Genomic DNA, 19,141 nt, shown 5'->3' with positions numbered 1-19,141 from the left:
CCCGGCCCAGCCCACCCAAGTGCAGTATCGATCGATCACTGTCACTTACAAAACACTAAACGCATAACTGCAGCGTTCGCAGAGTCAGGCCTGATCCCTGCGATTGCTAACAGTTTTTTTGGTAGCGTTTTGGTGAACTGGCAAGCACCAGCCCCAGGCAGCATCAGGTTAGCGCCAGTACCGCTAACACCCACGCACGCACCGTACACCTCCCTTAGTGTTATAGTATCTGAACGGATCAATATCTTTTCTGTTCAAATAGTTTTTATTGGTAATTAACAAGTATCTGTTACAAGCATTTCAGTACAGGGTATTGTGTACATATAAAACAGTGTGCATCTTGATAAATCAAAATAACGATGACATAAGAAAGAAGAAAGCTTACAAACAATAGATACTCTGTCAAGTAGTTCAGGGTCCAGTGAAGCTGAACATGCTAACATTAAGAGGGAGCAAGGTCCCTAATTTAGTTACAATGCGTTGCTGGAGATAATATTTTTGGGGTCGGGCACGAGAGCAGCCGAGACCATCTCAATAAAAAAAATAGAGTACAACACCAATAGTTATCGGAAGTAAGTAAAGGGGGAATGAAAGGAGAGAGGAGAGAGTAGAGAAAAGGGGGACAGAAAGGAAGAAGTGAGGGAGAGCTGCGTAGGGGTGGTGGGTCAGTCAGGTCGCGCGGGCACCGGTGTAATTTCAAAAATCATAAGTGGTTATTAGAGCTATCTTAGGGTTCTAGTAGGCTTTTGTCCATATCAGTGGGCAAGAAGTGTTCTATCCATGGTTGCCCTATTCAGAATTGTTGCTTCAATTTTGCTGTATATCATTGCCTGAGTAATCCTATTTTTCATTTCAGTTATGCTAAGTGTGGGTGTCCTCCAGGTCTTAGCGATCGTTTGCTTGGCTGCTGTAAATAGGTGGAGGAGGAGACGGTGTTGTGCTCTGTTGTGGTTTTGCAGAATAAGGTTGAGTAGAGCTATAGTTGGGTTAGGGTCATCCTGAATGAAAAATCACAGCCTCAATACAATAGAAGTAAATTCAGCAAAGGAAAACATGCCAGAGTTATACACAAAGCACAGGGATCAGTTCACAGTTCATGTCTTAACTCGAGTGAACTGTGAACTGATCCCTGTGCTTTGTATATAACTCTGGCATGTTTTCCTTTGCTGAATTTACTCCTATTGTATTGAGGCTGTGATTTTTCATTCAGGATGAGTAAATTTATAGGTGCAGATTGGGCTAGTTTGATGTCCCAATATGAAAACTCCTTTGAACAGGGAGATCAAAAAATCTGATTCATCACTATTTCAAAAGCTAACTAAGGTACTTGAGAGAAAGTCTGCCCTCTTTTGGCATGTCAAAACCTTTGGCAGATATATCGAGGAGCAGATTAACCCTTTTGGACTATGTGTCCAAATTTTCCCTAATGCTGACCTAATAAGCGATGAGTGCAAAGCAGAATGGGAGGCCAATCTCAAGCTGTGCTCCCGGGAGATGATGGCTATTCTATCCAGGGAGTACAACAAGCAGATTGCACTCCTAGATACAGTAATCAACAATTTAGAACAAGCCTTGACCCCATACGCCCAACATACCCTGTTTTTCGAATCCCAGACTCTCCTTAATGAGAATATATCTAGCCTTCAATAAGAACATCTTACAAAACAAAGAAATCGAATTTTGGAGAGACAAACACGCCTTTTCGGAGGGACGAGCTTATCAATGGAATAGTTATGTGGCTCAATCCAATAACTATCCACGTCGGGAACCCAAAAATACCAAATCTAAAACCTTGAAGTCCAAGATTTCCTCTACCATTGATCCTGAACAAAAAAATCCTTCCCAACACGGTCAAGGACGTAATAAACAACAAAAAAGAGATTGCAGTCATAGGAATTCATCTGAACAAGATCCTAAAAAACGGACAATGGATACCAATTCCTCGGACATACAATCGGTTTTCCATGATGTCAATTTGACCCCCCAGCGATCACGAACTTCTCCGCTGATAAGGGGCCAAACATCTACTCCTGAAACCAATGCTAATATCTTTCCACCACAGGAGATCTCCAAACATTCTAATCCATCCTTAGGCCCCATTAAAGCAGCCCCACAAAAAGCTTTAAACCCCGTTCGGGGACCTGGGTCCCCGCAAACCAACAGAATAGGCAAGGGTCTGGACCATTTTGTAGTTCGGATTCAACAAACCACCTAAGCGTGATCAATCTATCCTCCTTAAAGCTATCACCAGCTGAAATACAACTTCTATCTCGCAGACTAACCTTTTGCCCTGAACAGAATTTTGATGTTTTTGAAACCATTACAGATTTACAACTTTTTGCACGCAAGTTACTATTAAAGTACTTGCATGCCAAGGTTGACTCTGATGTTGACACTGTTGATTGGTCCATATATAGCATGAAGGAATGTAAGGCCTTACGTGATCTAACTCTTCTCTATCAAGAAAACAACACGGTAGACTTAATCGATCAAATCGATTTAGATGCTCTACTGCAGGAGGTTGAGAAATCAACCCCAAACCCTCTACTGATGTTTAAAAAGGCTTCTACAACATTTCCTTCTTCTAGCATTAATCCCAATGTAGCGGTCTTTTTAAAGCAGACCATTCAAGATATATGCAAACTATTTTAAACCAAATCTAATCCACATAATCTGTCATATGATAAAAACCAAGCTCTCCATCGCCTCACCAAAAACCCCAAAATCGTAATAAAACCCTCTGACAAGGGTGGCAATGTGGTCATCATGAACATTGATGACTATACTTCAATGTGTTTGAACATCCTAGAGAACAAGGAGTGGTACAAACAAATTTTGGCTCTTAACATTAACCAATACAATTCCATGTTTTATAATATGGTAGATCGCGCATTCCATACAGGCGCTATCCCCAGGAATATTTATGAATTTATTAGGATTCCACATCCTAAAGTAGCTACCTTCTATAGTCTACCCAAGATTCATAAAAATTCCATCAAACTTACTGGTCGTCCCATCGTCTCTGGCAATGAGGCCATATCCGAGAATCTAAGCCGTGTTATAGATGCTCATCTCCAACCTCTCGTCTTGTCACTACTATCATTTGTCAGAGATACAATACAGTTTCTACAACTTATTAACGATTTAGAAGTATCAGATGATTCCATCCTTGTTACGATTGATGTTGAGGCTCTGTACAGCAGCAACCCCCATTCCCTTGGCTTGTCTGCTGTGCAGAGGGCTCTTCAACAACATTCTCAATATGACCCGGCATTGAATGCGTTTATTTTAAGTGGTCTACAATACATATTACATCACAACCACTTCTGCTTCGACAACGCCCACTACCTCCAGGTGCAGGGCGTGGCTATGGGCACATGTTGTGCCCCATCTTACGCCAACCTGTACCTGAGGGAGTGGGAGCAGTCCCACCTGGATGACGAGGACCTCGTCATATACACCAGCCACATATCCAAGTGGCTGAGGTATATTGACGACGTCTTCGTCGTCTGGGAGAGACCTGAAGCCAAATTAATTGAATTTTTCAATCAGATCAATATCAACAATCGGAATCTAAAATTCACGATGACCCACAATCGCAACAGTGTCACATTTTTAGATGTCTCCATTTTTACTACTTCGGAAAGAAAGCTATCCAGCACCCTCTTCCATAAGACAACTGCCGGTAACACGGTTCTCCATGTGGATAGCTTTCATCCTATACCACTCAAAAACTCCATTCCCTACGGGCATTACCTGCGCCTCCGCCGCAACTGTTCTAATGATTCCCTATTCAAAAGAGAAGCCGAAGGTCTTCAAAGTCACCTTCTCGCTAGGGGATATAGTCGATCCTGTCTTAAAAAAGCCTATAATCAAGCTATAAGACAATCTAGATCCAAGCTGCTTTTTCAACCAAAATCCCCCAAAAGCTCCGAATGCAGTCTCACCCGCATCATTATGCGATATTCGCGACAACACGCAGCTATTAAGAACATCATAAAGCGACATTGGAACATCCTCACGGACGACCCTAAATTGAGAAATTTTGTTCCCAATCAACCATCCATAACGTATAAGGGATAAACTTGTCCAGAGTGAATACAAAAATGAGAATAGGAGATCCAAACACTGCTCCGTAGTCAGTTCTTTTCCATGCGGACATTGTTCTTATTGTTCACTAATTAGAAAAGAAAAAACTTTTCTTCTCCCTAATTGAAACACATTCACACCCACACACTTCGTAAACTGCCAAACGCGTGGAGTGGTATACTTTATGGAATGTGAATGTTGTGCCTACTATGTAGGAAAAACCAGGCAGGAATTTTGGAAACGCATTTCCCAACACATATATAGCATGCAAGTAGGGAACCCATACCTCCCTGTAGGTAGACATGTGGTCTTAACACACAACTACAGGGTCCCCAAAGTCACTTTTACGGCTCTTTGTAGGATGCATATCCCCAACAGAGGTGGCGATTGGAATAAGGCTCTGCTACAAAAAGAGCAGAGATGGATATTCCAATTGCAGGCCACCTCTCCCCCAGGCCTTAATGAGTCCATCTCATTCGCCCCTTTCTTGCTGGGGGTTCTCCTCTGGCAAGACACAGTGAGCGAATTAGATGGCGACGAAATTTCTTGAATTTACCCTGAATATACTTTTAAATTCATCCCTACATAGGATGCATACCAGTCACATTTCTACACTAGAGTGGACACACAACTCCCCACCCCTCCCTATGGTGTCATGCAAATCGACTTGAATGTCTCCTTAATATCATCTATGAATTTGTTGCTGTTTCCAGATATCATTTAGGTTTGGTGACAGTCTAATAAACTGATTCCAAACATGCCCCCTATCTGGTCACTCCATACACTAATTCCTGCCTTGTTTTACCCTACTTGTTAACATTTCCATTTGATTACATACAATATTTCCAACTATGTAATTTTGTATCTTCTGGCTTTAATAGCACAATGTATAGGAACTTGAATCTCCTTGTAGTAGAAATCATCTAGACCCTATAGGGATACCGCTTTGTAGGAAAGCCAGTTCACAGCTTCTTTTAAATATGATTTATTATGTTATGTTTCATTAGCAATTCAATCAATTACATCTTGGCAGTGGTTCTGTGTAAACTGTATATATGCTATGGTCAACAGATGATCTTCTATATTCTACACTTAGAAGCTTTATCATTTAACCACGGTCTGGTAATAACTCTTACGGACTTCCCCTCTCTTTCCCTTCTTTCCCTTTCCAAGGTAGAGATACCATTTGGCTATTGTTTTAGGTTGGCCGTGTCACTTTTATGGGGGGTGGGACCGCGTCACGCATGCCTTCCTGGCAGAGTGGGGAGACGCAAGGGCCCTGCGTCTCCCTAAACGCCCACTAGGTGGCGGCACCTGGACTGGGCGCTATCTCCCTCCCTGCCAGCGGCATTCCGGATCTCTTCCGGACGCCGTGCTCACGGGCGCGCGACCTAGTGCACGTGACGTCACAGGGCCTGCACATTTGCGGCGGAAGTGACGGTGGATCCGGGAGGAATACTCCTCCGGAACGCCGGGGGAGCCACACAGCGAGAGCCACTATGCGCCGCTCTCTCCCCCCATTGGAGGATCAGATATGGGAGGGGACAAACGCCTGCACCTGTGATACATTTGGGCAATTAGTATCCTTATAAATTATCTTGGCAGCATGGGAGGCTCAGTGGTACTCTTCGGTCCTGCTGGACGCCTCTGTGCTGCAGTCTTACAGACTGACTGGTAAGAACTTATGTACTTCTCAACTGTCCCCTATTGATGTGTGGTACACATCATGCTTATTTCACCCCCCTCACCTGCATTAATTAGTGTTTGACTTCCATACACTTATAATATTTCAGAATCTCGTCCATTCTGATTCGATTGATTGTGCCTTACACTTAAGGTAATTTGTTTTGCTTTCACTATGTGTCACTCACACTTCACTTATCACAGCTTTCCAGGCATAGTCTTGTATTGCTTTGTTTGTTTGTTTTGCCCTTCTTTTTCTTTTTTCTTTTTTCACCTAAGCACGAGTTCACTGGTGATTCCCATCACCCCCCCTGCCTTTCTTTCCTCTTCTCCCCCCCTCCCGGCCAGCGGCTGGGCCTCCCTCACACTCGATGATTTTTTGGCACCTCACCATTATGCACATATAATGATCGTCATTACTCCTTAGGTTTTTTTTTTTTATGTTTATGATGGGAGCCGATCCATATATATATATATATATATATATATATATATATATACATACATATTCTGTTGTTGTCCAGGTCCTTATTTATGTCACTCCTGCTGCACTGCTTTTCCTGGGTTTCCCTCCAGTTTATCTTTCTCCCCCAGTCACATATGATTTCTCACGGTTCTTTCCCCTCTTCTCCTTTTCCTCTTTTCTTCCCCCCTTCCTCCGCCATGTTTCTTTCCTCCCCCCTTTATCCCTCCCCCCTTTCCCCTTTTTTTTTTCCCACCCCCTCCTTCCCTCATGCATCATTCTTTCCCATTGATTCCCTACTTTACCTCTACTTTGTCTTTGTATGCTGTATTTATGGACCAAATGACAACCCGTACCTGTCAATATTCCAAAAACCATTGTAATATGCTACACCCCCTTATTGCCCTGGGGGTAAAACCTCCTTGCTTGACCCTTAATTTAGTATTTTTGTTACCTCATCGCAGGTGCAGTGCATACCCCTCCTCCCCTCCAATTTTTGGGGATCATTTAATGTGTGATCCCTCGCAAGGCATGCGTGCTTGATACCTGCTCTCCATGGGACTGGCCCACCATCTGGGAAATTAAGGATACACAAGAGGGCAACTCCCTCATACCATGGCCGTCTATAACCATTAAGAGCAACGTGACTGGTAATGATGTAACATATGGATCTGTTCATGCATATATAGATAAACATATTGTCTTGTTCTGTTTTGTTTTGAAAGATTTTTTGATGCATATTTACATCCCTACAGTTGTCATACACCTATCCTCTGAAGAAGACCCATTGGGGTCAAAACGCGTCAGGATTCTACAATTTAGATTTTATGCTATTATATCTTTGTTGCCCATGGTTTATTGTACTGTACACTGCTCCCTGTCATGGGTATTGTTTTTTATCAATTTTGTACTCCAGTTCATGTCCTGACTTTTTAATGTCAGAATTTATTAGTCATACTTTTTGTATCAATAAAACATGTTTGATTATCTACCCATTCTTGAATTGTATTACATTACATTATTGGCTGCAGTAAAGCCCCCTTAGGGGGTCTTCCATTTTGCATATGCATCTTTTGGGGTGCGCAGCCCTTTTGTCTGTACTCCTCTGAGTGTCCCCTTCTTTGTTGCTCTTTTCTAACCCTGTCAAAATCGCATCCTCATCAAGGAGCTACCACACAACAAGCCTGTACCTCTTCCCTTCCTACGTCCCCTCTGTGACAGGAATACTTATGGCGATGACCAAAGCGACTTAGGAAGCACAGTGTTCAAGAGAACAAAGGAAGACAACCAGGTAGCAATGTCCATTGAGGATAGGCTCTTCCTAGAAGTTATGGAAAGGAGTATGGAGAAAGACGAGACTAATAGCTGGGTTGCACCTCTTCCCTTTAGATCACAAAGATGACGTTTGCCTAACAATAGAGAACTAGCATATAACGTCTCACTTCCCTAAAACACAATCTTCAAAGGAAACCAGAGATGAAAGAACATTTCTTTTCCTTCATGGAGAAAATATTCCAGAATGGCCATGCTGAGATAGCCCCAAACCTCAAAGACTCAGAGGAATGTTGGTATTTACCAATATTTGGGGTCTATCACCCTAAGAAGCCAGGGCAGATTAGAGTGGTGTTCGATTCGCTTTCACAAGGATTCAGTCGCATTTATGGCAGACATACAGCAAATGTTTTATTGCTTTCTTGTTAAAGAAGAACACCAAAACTTTCTGAGGTTTCTCTGGTTCAGGGACAACAACCTCTCTGAAGACATCACAGAATACCGCATGAGGGTGCACATATTTGGCAACAGTCCTTCCCCTGCAGTTGCTATATATGGCCTCAGACATTCTGCTCTCCATGGGACTGGCCCACCATCTGGGAAATTAAGGATACACAAGAGGGCAACTCCCTCATACCATGGCCGTCTATAACCATTAAGAGCAACGTGACTGGTAATGATGTAACATATGGATCTGTTCATGCATATATAGATAAACATATTGTCTTGTTCTGTTTTGTTTTGAAAGATTTTTTGATGCATATTTACATCCCTACAGTTGTCATACACCTATCCTCTGAAGAAGACCCATTGGGGTCGAAACGCGTCAGGATTCTACAATTTAGATTTTATGCTATTATATCTTTGTTGCCCATGGTTTATTGTACTCTACACTGCTCCCTGTCATGGGTATTGTTTTTTATCAATTTTGTACTCCAGTTCATGTCCTGACTTTTTAATGTCAGAATTTATTAGTCATACTTTTTGTATCAATAAAACATGTTTGATTATCTACCCATTCTTGAATTGTATTACATTAAATTATTGGCTGCAGTAAAGCCCCGTTAGGGGGTCTTCCGTTTTTCATATGGGTTAGAAAAGAGTAGGATGACCATTCTTGAGGGTACTAGTGAGCAGGTTATTAGCAGATGGCAGTTTGTGTGCACCTCCCAGGCAAACATCACCTATACTGACCCACCCGAGATCAAGTTTTTGGGCATATGGGGCATTTTTAGGACCATTGATCAGTTTTCTTACTTTGTGGACTTGCAAAATATCCCTTCCTAGGAGTAAGATTATCTGAGCCTGATCATCTAGTTCTGGTATGAGATGTGCTATGTGATTCAAGTGAGTCTGGTGAGCTGCTGCGTCTGGTGTGGGAATCTCTGATCTGTTTTCTGGCATCTGGTTGCACTCTATTATGGTCAGTAAGGTTGGGCATGTCTTACCATCCATAGATTCAATTTGTAGGCCGTCAGCTCTTCTCCACGCCATTTCCACTGTACCTGCACAAGTCCTAAGGGAGTAAGGACTGCTGGGGCTTTTAAGGTTTAGAATGTCAAAAAACACAGATCTAGCTAGTGACTTATTACTCTGATCATCCAAGATGAGGTAGAGCTTAACTGCTTTGTCTCTGTGTCCTTTTGGGTAACTCTCACTAGACAGAGACTCACTGACTCACTAGACATAGACTTCAGTGCACTGTGAAGTGATTGCTATGGCGTCTGTACTAGAGTCTTTGGTCTCCTCGCCTTGCTCCTTGTCCCTATTAACAGGTGTGAAAGTTCTTGGAGTAGGCCTTGGGTGTAGAGCTGTGTTGTGCTCTTTGCTGTCACATTCGAAATGTGTGGACAAAGAGCAGCACTTGTAACAGATGTTGTTCTCTTTGAGGAAAGCTTTGCAAGCTTGGATGGTCTTTGTTCTGAAGGCTCTGCATTCCAGAAGAGGATGTGGTATCTTATGTAGAGGGCAGAACTTAGTAGGGTCGCTGTCTTGATCCTCTGGCTGAGACTCTGCAAATCTGTGGGAAGAAATGTTAGTTTTGTGTACTGCTACTGGAGCTGTTTAGGGCCAGAAGAAGTGGTATAGGACACTGGAAAAATGAAGCTGGGGTCATCTTTCATTCCTGCTTGTCTGTCTACAAAGTCCAAAAAACTCATTAAAGGGTGGAAAAGGCACATTGTGTTTTCGTTTGTAGTTACAGCCATGCGTAATCCATCTTTCGTGTAACCCATAAGGAAGTTTTTGTGCTAAGGAATTAATACCTCTAGCAGAGTCAAGATAAGAAAGGCCAGGTAAGTCTCCTTCTGCTTTAGCAACTTGTAACTCTATACACAGGTCACTGAATTCTCTGAGTCTTTGGTAACCTCTGCTAGGTATTTTTGGGAAGTCTTCTATTCTTTTAAACAGTGTACTCTCTATAGCCTCTGGTGAGCCATAACATCTATCCACTCTGTTCCAGATGTTTGCAAGGCCTATCTCAGGGTGGTTTATGTTAATGTCTCTAATCCTTTTGGCATGTTCAACAGAATCATTGTCAAGCCACTTTACGAGGAGTTCTATCTGTTCCCTGCAGGACAGGGAACAGATAGAATGACACTCTAGAAAGCGGATCGCCACAACCTGTAGTGTTGAGGGCGATCACTAAATTTGACAAGTCCTTGGTTAACTAACTCTCTTTTGGCCAGGAACTTGGCAAAGTCTACAGTAGCCTGGCATTGGGGTAGGCTGCTGGTGTATTGTGGTGCGGTGTAAAGGCATACCTGGTAAAAGTCTCTTCTTTAGGCGTGCTGGGTTCAAACTTGCTTAAGGTTGGCAGTTCGTACCGGCTTGTTGCATACACCTTTGGAGTGAAGACTGGTGTTTGATGCTTGTATGAAGGCTGGGTACCTTGTGGAGTAGAAGGTTTGGTTGGAACTGGAAAGTCTGGAACTCTGTCAGATTTTTCTTGCTTGTAGCACTGGGGTCCCAGGTCGTCTTGTTGCTGCTTTATTTGATGTGACTCACTGACATTATGTTTAATTTCTTGTTGTGGGATGCTGCTTGGGTCACAGTGCTGGTAGACATAATCTGACGTGCGTTGCAAAGAATCTTGTTGGTCCTCTTCTAGACCCGGTATGCTGTTGCCTAGTCTTGATTCATCGTAGATGGCTGTGTCTCATTCCACTGCTAGCTTCTCCGTGTTAGCTTCTAAGATGGCTTTCTGCAATTTCAGAGATGCTTCCTGCTGGGCTAGCTCTTCTTCCAGGCGTATTCTTTCCATCTCTCTCTCTTGTTCCATGCATACTCTTTCTTGCTCCAAGCGTACTCTTTCCTTCTCTCTCTCTTGCTCCCGTCTCACCTTTTCTGCTTCAAGGCGGGCCTTTTCTTTTTTCATCTGCAACTCTTGGTCTGCGAATGTGGCCCTGGCTTTTGCTGCTTCGGCTTTTGAACGGGCAATAGCTGCTGCATTTGTGACAGATTACTTAGATGAGCATGCTCGTGAACGTGTTTTGTAAGAAGATGTCCCACTGTGTGACATGGCTGGGAAGAAGCTGTCTTGCTGTATAGAGACTGTTCTAGTGTCGTTGCTGCTTGACAGAGCACGTCTCTGCATAGCGTGGCTGTTCTCTTCGCCTGCCGCAGGCTTGTATCTTTAAGGCTTCTGACTGTATGGGTACTGCGTAGCCCCAGGATGTACAGACTTCCAAAGTCGGCTTATCTTCCCTTCAGAGATCAGCTTAAAAATTTCACTGTTCTGTCTCTGGGACAGCTAGTTAAACCTTCTTATCCCAATAACTGTAAATACCATATTTCTTTGATCTCAGTTTTATTAGAACTAGCCAGGTGAAACTACAAAATAACAGAAACAGACCTCAATAAGTATAATATTGCATACAATACAGCATACATTGCATAAACAATGATATACAGTACAAGATGAGATAATAAAAACTTTTTTTAAGTTCTCTAAGGGGTGACGACGATAGATTGAGAAAGACATGTATAGCTTCCTGCAATGTGTTGAAAAGAATGGTGGCTGGTTTACTTCCTGTTAAGATTCTACCCAGAATTCCCTGCTTGCTGACAACTTCCTTAATTACACATACATTAAACAATTAAATAGAACTGCAGCAATACCAAAAATGAACGCTAGATGGAGTCTGCACACCACATATGATTGTGTTAAGTAAATTACACATTTTGCATGTAAATTTAACAACACAGGTACAAATAACCAGTATAAAACATCTGGTGGACAGAACAGGAATCTAAAACAAAAATCCAGAAAATCACATTGTATGATTTTTAAGTAATTAATTTGCATTTTATTGCATGACATAAGTATTTGATCACCTAACAACCAATACGAGTTCCAGCTCTCACAGACCTGTTATTTTTTCTTTAAGAAGCCCTCCTGTTCTCCCCTCATTACCTGTATTAACTGCACCTGTTTGAACTTGTTACCTGTATAAAAGACACCTGTCCACACACTCAATTAAACAGACTCCAACCTCTCCACAATGAACAAGACCAGAGAGCTGTGTAAGGATATCAGGGATAAAATTGTAGACCTGCACAAGTCTGGGATGGGCTACAGAACAATATGCAAGCAGCTTGGTGAGAAGGCAACAACTGTTGGCGCAATTATTAGAAAATGGAAGAAGTTCAAGATGACGGTCAATCTCCCTTGGTCTGGGGCTCCATGCAAGATCTCACCTCGTGGGGCATCAATGATCATGAGGAAGGTGAGGGATCAGCCCAGAACTACAGGAACTGTTCAATGACCTGAAGAGAGCTGGAGCCGCAGTCTCAAAGAAAATCCATTAGTAACACACTACGCCATCATGGATTAAAATCCTGCAGGGCACACAAGGTCCCCCTGCTCAAGCCAGCACATATCCAGGCCCATCTGAAGTTTGCCAATGACCATCTGGATGATCCAGAGGTGGAATGGGAGAAGGTCACGTGGTCTGATGAGACAAAAATAGAGCTTTTTGGTCTAAACTCTCCGTGTTTGGAGGAAGAAGAAGGATGAGTACAATCCCAAGAACACCATCCCAACCGTGAAGCATGAAGGTTGAAACATTCTTTGGGGATGCTTTTCTGCAAAGGGGACAGGACGACTGCACCGTAATGAGGGGAGGATGGATGGAGCCATGTATCGCAAGATCTGGGCCAACAACCTCCTTCCCTCAGTAAGAGCCTTGAAGATGGGTCTTGGCTGGATCTTCCAGCATGACAACGACCTGAAACACACAGCCAGGGCAACTAAGGAGGGAGTAGCTCCGTAAGAAGAATCTCAAGGTCCTGGAGTGGCCTAGCCAGTCTCCAGACCTGAACTCAATAGAAAATCTTTGGAGGGAGCTGAAAGTCCATATTGCCCAGCGACAGCCCCAAAACCTGAAGGATCTGGAGAAGGTCTGTATGGAAGAGTGGGCCAAAATCCCTGCTGCAGTGTGTGCAAACCTGGTCAAGAACTACAGGAAACGTATGATCTCTGTAATTGCAAACAAAGGTTTCTGTACCAAATATTAAGTTCTGCTTTTCTGATGTATCACATACTTATGTCATGCAATAAAATGCAAATTAATTACTTAAAAATCATACAATGTGATTTTCTGGATTTTTGTTTTAGATTCCGTCTCAATAAAAAACGATTTGTGAATAAATACCACCAAAAGGAAGCTCTATTTGTGTGAACAAAATGCTAAAAATTTTATTTGGGTACAGTGTGGTTGCATGGCCGCTCAATTCTTATTGAAAGTGCAAGAGCGCTGAAAGCTGAAAATTGGCCTGGGAAGGAAAAGGGAGAAAGTGCCTGGTATTGAAGTGGTTAGAATAGAAAGTAGAAAATATTTTTTTTTTTCCAAAATTTTTTAGCTTTTTTTGTTTACTGTATTTTTCGCTCCATAAGACGCATCTAACCATAAGACTCACTTAGGTTTTAGAGAAGGAAAACAAAAAAAAATATTCTGAACCAATGGGTGTACTAAAATATTTACCAGTGCCCATGAAATGCACCCTGACCAGTGTCAATTAAATGCAGCCTTATCAGTGCCAATTAAATACAGCCTGACCAGTGCCAATTAAATGCAGCCTGACCAGTGCCATGAAATGCAGCCTGACCTGTGCCCATGAAATACAGCCTGACCTGTGCCCATGAAATACAGCCTGACCTGTGCCCATGAAATGCAGCCTGACCAGTGCCCATGAAATGCAGCCTGACCTGTGCCCATGAAATGCAGCCATACCTGTTCCTATGAAATGCAGCCAAACCTATGCCCATGAAATGCAGCCATACCTGTGCCCATGAAATGCAACCATACCTGTGCCCATGAAATTCAGCCATATCTGTGCCCATGAAATGCAGCCATACCTGTGCCCATGAAATGCAGCCTGACAACATCACATCCACCTGTCACTCAAATAGAACACAGATCAGCCTGTTGGGGAAATTTTTACCATGTATGTTTTCAGATGTCGCCCAGTGTCAGTTTTGCTGTAATACGCTCATGCAAGCGTATTCACACATACAGGCATTGGTGGGAGACCATTTGCTGCGGACACCTTCCCGTAAACAGGGCAGATCTGTTTGCTCTTTAAGGGATGTTTGTTTATGCCTCACCAAGAGACTGGCCACCTCATGGCGACTGCATTAATGCTCCTAGCAAACAGATCTGCATACATGGGAACCATAGCATACCCATACAAAAATTAAAGCCCACTGAGCCATGATAGAGTACGGCTCGCATCATTGGTAGCAGTGGGAATGTGCACACAATCGTGTTCAGAGCCCTGTAAGTAGTGTTCAAATTGTGAGACACTTTGTGTCTCACAATAAGCTGACCGCATGGCTCTGCACACGACCATCTGCACACGTCACTGCTGGAATTCTATTTGAATATATACATGTATGTGATTGGTTCTTTTGAAATAATACAAGTGTCTGATTGGCTGATTCTGAAGCCACCACCTTCCTTTGTTATTCATGTTTACAGTATAAATAAAAGCAGTAGATGATTCTAATGCAGGATTTTGCTAAGCTCATTGTGATACCAGCATCTGTCTGTGTTACTTGGAGATAAACAAGCGCGCTTTCCTGGCATTATACTAAAGAGCTATGATTGTGCTTATTAGCGCATTGAATTATTTGCTTATAGGAGAAGCTTTGATTAATCCACAACAGATGGCGAGCCAGGTAGGAGAATTAATCCACAGCACACCCCGAGCGGCAGCTGCGGCCGTACTTTTGTACCACCACGCCCTCCCTTTAGAATGTAAGCACTACGAGCCGGGCCCTCCTGTCCCTTTGAGCTGTACTGTAATTGTGCTGTCCCTCCTCTTCATTGTAAAGCGCTGCGTAAACTGTTGGCACTATATGAATTGTGTATTATAATAATAATAATAATAATGAGATGCATAGACATTTCCCCCCATTTTTTGGGGGAAAAAGTACATCTTATGGAGGGAAAAATACGGTATATGAGAAAAAAACCCAGTGGTGATCGAATACCAATAAAAAGAAAGCTCTATTTATGTGAAAAAAATTATACCAATTTCATTTGCATACAGTGTTGCATGGCAGCAGAATTGACAGTTAAAGTAGTGCAGTGCTGAATAACAAAAAATGCACTGGTCATTAAGGGGGAAAACCTTCCACAAGAGCTTAAAACAATGAAAGTAGTACTGCTCGAATTCCCCTCAGACTTGTATCAGTTGGATCAGCATGTGTATAGACTAGTGCAAGACAGACAGGATTGGCTTGTCAGATTCCCATAGACTTCAACAAAATGGTGGTCATCTGCACACAGACACCGACTTCCTATTGCATAAATGTGAATGAAATGGATCAGAGATGGCTTCAGCTCCTGTTCTCCGCCTGTTGAGAACTCCTCAGATGGGTTCCACCCTTTTCAGGCCATGCTATGATTCATCCTCCAAATAGGGTGAAACCCATCTGAGGAGTTCTCTACAGGTGGAGAACAGGAGCTGAAGCCACCTCTTAGCCATTTCATTCACATTTATGCAATTGGGAGTCGGTGTCAGTGTGCAGATGGACAGCATTTTGTTGACCCGGAGCTGATTGTCTAAGCAGTTTAGTTTCTGTCGTCTTTATACAAGAATTCCCATAGATTGTTATTACTCTTCTCTATTCTAATTTTTCAGGTGATTTTCAGGTTTGGGGGCTGACAGTTACTGGGAAAGATGCTCCTATTGAAGCTCTTAGAGGGAATGATGTCACCATCCCTTGTCTGCTGTCTGGTGTCCCAATACCGCTGAATCTACAGAAAGTATCAGTTGTCTGGACACTCAGATTACAAAATGGAATTGAACGTGAAGTTTATAGTTTTCAGAGTTCCAGCCATCAATCATCGAGGCCTGGATCTCATATGAATGACAGAGACCTCCAACAAGGCAACGCCAGTCTTTCTATACCAAACATTCAGATTGAAGATGAAGGGGACTATATCTGCTTTGTTATGGTCACTCCTGAATCCGGCACCACTACATCTTCTCTGCATGTATCAGGTACACAGTAATATCAGGGATACTGGGAAATGTTGTGTCCTTCCTTCCAGAAGCCCGGTCCCATGGCTGGATATAATATACAACACTGATGATGTCTTACTTTTATAATCATTGCAATACTGATTGCGGAATGTATATGTTGCTGATGGTTAGAATTCCTGGTTGACAGTGGTCCCTGGTTGCTAATGACAGTTGCAGGCATTGAGGTTTGTCCCTGAAAATGTATCTGATATATAAAGCCGATCAAAGGCATCATAACAGCCATTTTGCTACATGTTAGATGTATCAGTTTTTAGAATAAATTTCCCAAAAAAGGCACACACCAATAAACAGGGCCAGATCTAGCCTGTCTGATTTGGAGATGCAGTAAAAAAAGTTGGGGGGAGGGGAGGCACTGTCAAGAAAAAAAGTCATTTAAAACTACTCGCAGCTATTAATGAATTGCCGGTCCGACAATACACATAAAAGTTCATTGATAAAAACGGCATAGGAATTCCCCACAAGGGAACCCCCGAACCAAAATTAAAAAAAAAAAATGACGTGGGCGGTCCCCCTAAATTCCATACCAGGCCCTTCAGGTCTGGTATGGATATTAAGGGGAACCCCAGCCAAAAAAAAAAAAAAATGGCGTGGGGTCCCCCTCAAAATCTATACCAGACCCTTCAGGTCTGGTATGGATTTTAAGGGGAACCCTAAGCCAAAATTTAAAAAATGGCATGGGGTCCCCCCAAAAATCCATACCAGACCCTTATCCGAGCATGCAACCTGGCAGGCCGCAGGAAAAGAGGAGGGGACAAGAGAGTGCCCCCCCTCCTGAACGGTACCAGGCCACATGCCCTCAACATGGGGAGGGTGCTTTGGGGTAGACCCCCAAAACACCTTGTCCCCATGTTGATGGGGACAAGGGCCTCATCCCCACAACCCTTGCCCAGTGGTTGTGGGGGTCTGCGGGCGGGGGACATATTGGAATCTGGAAGCCCCCTTTAACAAGGGGAGCCCCAGATCCTGGCCCTCCCCCCTGTGTGAAATGGTAAGGGGGTACAAAAGTACCCATACCATTTCACTAAAAAAGTGTCAAAAATGTTAAAAATGACAAGAGACAGTTTTTGACAATTCCTTTATTTAAATGCTTCTTCTATCTTCTTTCTACTATCTTCTATTTTCTATCTTCCTTCTGTTTCTTCCTCCATCTTCTGTTTCTTCTGGTTCTTCCTCCGGTGTTCTCGTCCGGCATCTTCCTCCGCTGCGTCTTCTTCCCTTCTTCTTCTCAGGCCGCTCTGCATCCACCATGATGGGAGGCTCCCGCTGTGTGACGCTTCTCCTTTTCTGACGGTTCTTAAATAACGGAGGGCGGGGCCACCCAGTGACCCCGCCCCCCTCTGACACATGGGGACTTGACAGGGACTTCCCTGTGGCATTCCCTGTGACGTCAGAGGGGGCGGGGTCACCCCTGCCGTTTTTATCAATGAAATTTTATGTGTATTGTCGGACCGACTTTTTTTCCTTTGAAATGTCATTTTGCTGTCAGGCTGTTCTAAACACAAGAAACATGCGCCCCTTTACAGGCATACTATAGACACCCCCAGGTACGAACTTTAAAGGAATATTACGCTTTTATTGTTTCACTTTAAGCATTATTAAAATCACTGCTCCCGAAAAAACTGACGTTTTTAAAACTTTTTTTTGCATTGATCTATGTCCCTTGGGGCAGGACCCAGGTCCCCAAACACTTTTTATGACAATACCATGTATATAAACCTTTAAAATTAGCACTTTTGATTTCTCCCATAGACTTTTAAAGGGTGTTCCGCGGGTTTCGAATTTGCCGCGAACACCCCAAATTGTTCGCTGTTCGGCAAACTGGTGAACAGCCGATGTTCGAGTCGAACATGAGTTCGACTCGAACTCAAAGCTCATCCCTAATAACCAGTGGTGTAGCGTGGGTTGCCAGTGCTGAGGGCAGGGCAAGTATTGGGCCCCCTAACCCATGGAGTGTCAGTACTTCCCGAGTCACTTCCACTAGAATACAGTATACACTGGAGTTCAAAATTAGAGAACAATTTATGAACACTTGATTTTTTCGGAAATACTGTAATCTGCATTGTTCAACTTTTGATGGAATTTGGGTTGTGGCGATACCATGCTAACAGACCCATGTTTTTTAAAATAACCAAGGTGCTTCAACAAAAAAACGTAATTTTGTAGAAAACACAATGATGAAAACTAGAGAACATCAATGACTAGAGCACAGAGAAAGAACACAACTAAAATTTCTGAAGGTGACAACAATTAGTAGGAAGTGGGGGGACCCTTGCTTGAATGACTTCAGCATATCTGCAGCCACAGAACATCACTAGTCTCTCAACCTGCTCTGGTGTGATTTTGTTCCCCTCTTCTTCTAGTCTCTTCCACAGTTTGGTGACTGGAATGGGTTTCTTGGCCATAACTTTGTCCTCAAGATTTTCCAGAGGTTTTCTATTGGGTTTAGATCAGGACTCTGGGCTGGCCATTTCATTATTTCAATGTTTTCAGCTTCAAGGAACTGCTTTACCTATTTTTCTGTGTGATGGGGCATTGTCATACATTAAACCTGCTGGCTGATGAATGCAAGGAAGGAACCGCATGTTGTCAAAGAAGGTTTTGATAAACATTTGTATTCACTCTGCCATGTAGCTGTAAAACAGGCCCAACTCCTGCTGTAGAAAACATCCCCCAAACCATGACGCTTTCCCCTCCACCTTTCACTGACTTCTTTACACACATCGGGATCTGTCTTTCTCCAGTTTGATGATGAACATAATGTTTCCCATCAGTAACTGATAATAATAAACTAAGCTTGCTTTCACCACTAAAGTGAACTTTGGACCAGTTCTCCTCTGCCCACACATGCTCCTCAGCAAAGGTTAGTCTGGCCTTTTGATTCTTTCTGCTAATGAGAGGTTTGGTCACTGCAGAGTGTGCTTTCCCATCCAAATTCCCTTACATTGCGAGACATTGTATGACGAGACAGATCCTTACTCTGTTCAGTGCTGAACTGGTGAGCATTTGCAGCTTCAATGTTGAACCGATTGCCGTTTGAGATGCTCTGCATTATCATTTCCTCTCTTGCATTTGTCTTTCATG

The 19,141-nt window shown here is 43.0% G+C and overlaps 1 protein-coding gene across 2 annotated transcripts in view; it reads left to right on the top strand.

Moving 5' to 3' along the window:
• LOC141111843 (uncharacterized) overlaps positions 1–19,141 on the top strand; it is a 320,382-nt gene that overhangs the window by 11,861 nt on the left and 289,380 nt on the right. Inside the window, exon 2 of one of the 2 annotated variants that reach the window (XM_073604000.1) lies at positions 15,656–16,018. The exons of the other annotated variant lie outside the window; for it this stretch is intronic. Coding sequence (XP_073460101.1) covers positions 15,656–16,018 — 363 coding nt within the window. The remainder of the gene's footprint in view (positions 1–15,655; positions 16,019–19,141) is intronic. 2 annotated transcript variants of the gene reach the window in all.

This window comes from Aquarana catesbeiana, linkage group LG11 (assembly GCF_042186555.1).
Source record: "Aquarana catesbeiana isolate 2022-GZ linkage group LG11, ASM4218655v1, whole genome shotgun sequence".
NCBI lineage: Eukaryota > Metazoa > Chordata > Amphibia > Anura > Ranidae > Aquarana > Aquarana catesbeiana.
Note: the sequence above shows the minus strand (reverse complement) of the source record. Positions and strands in the feature narration are given on the sequence as shown.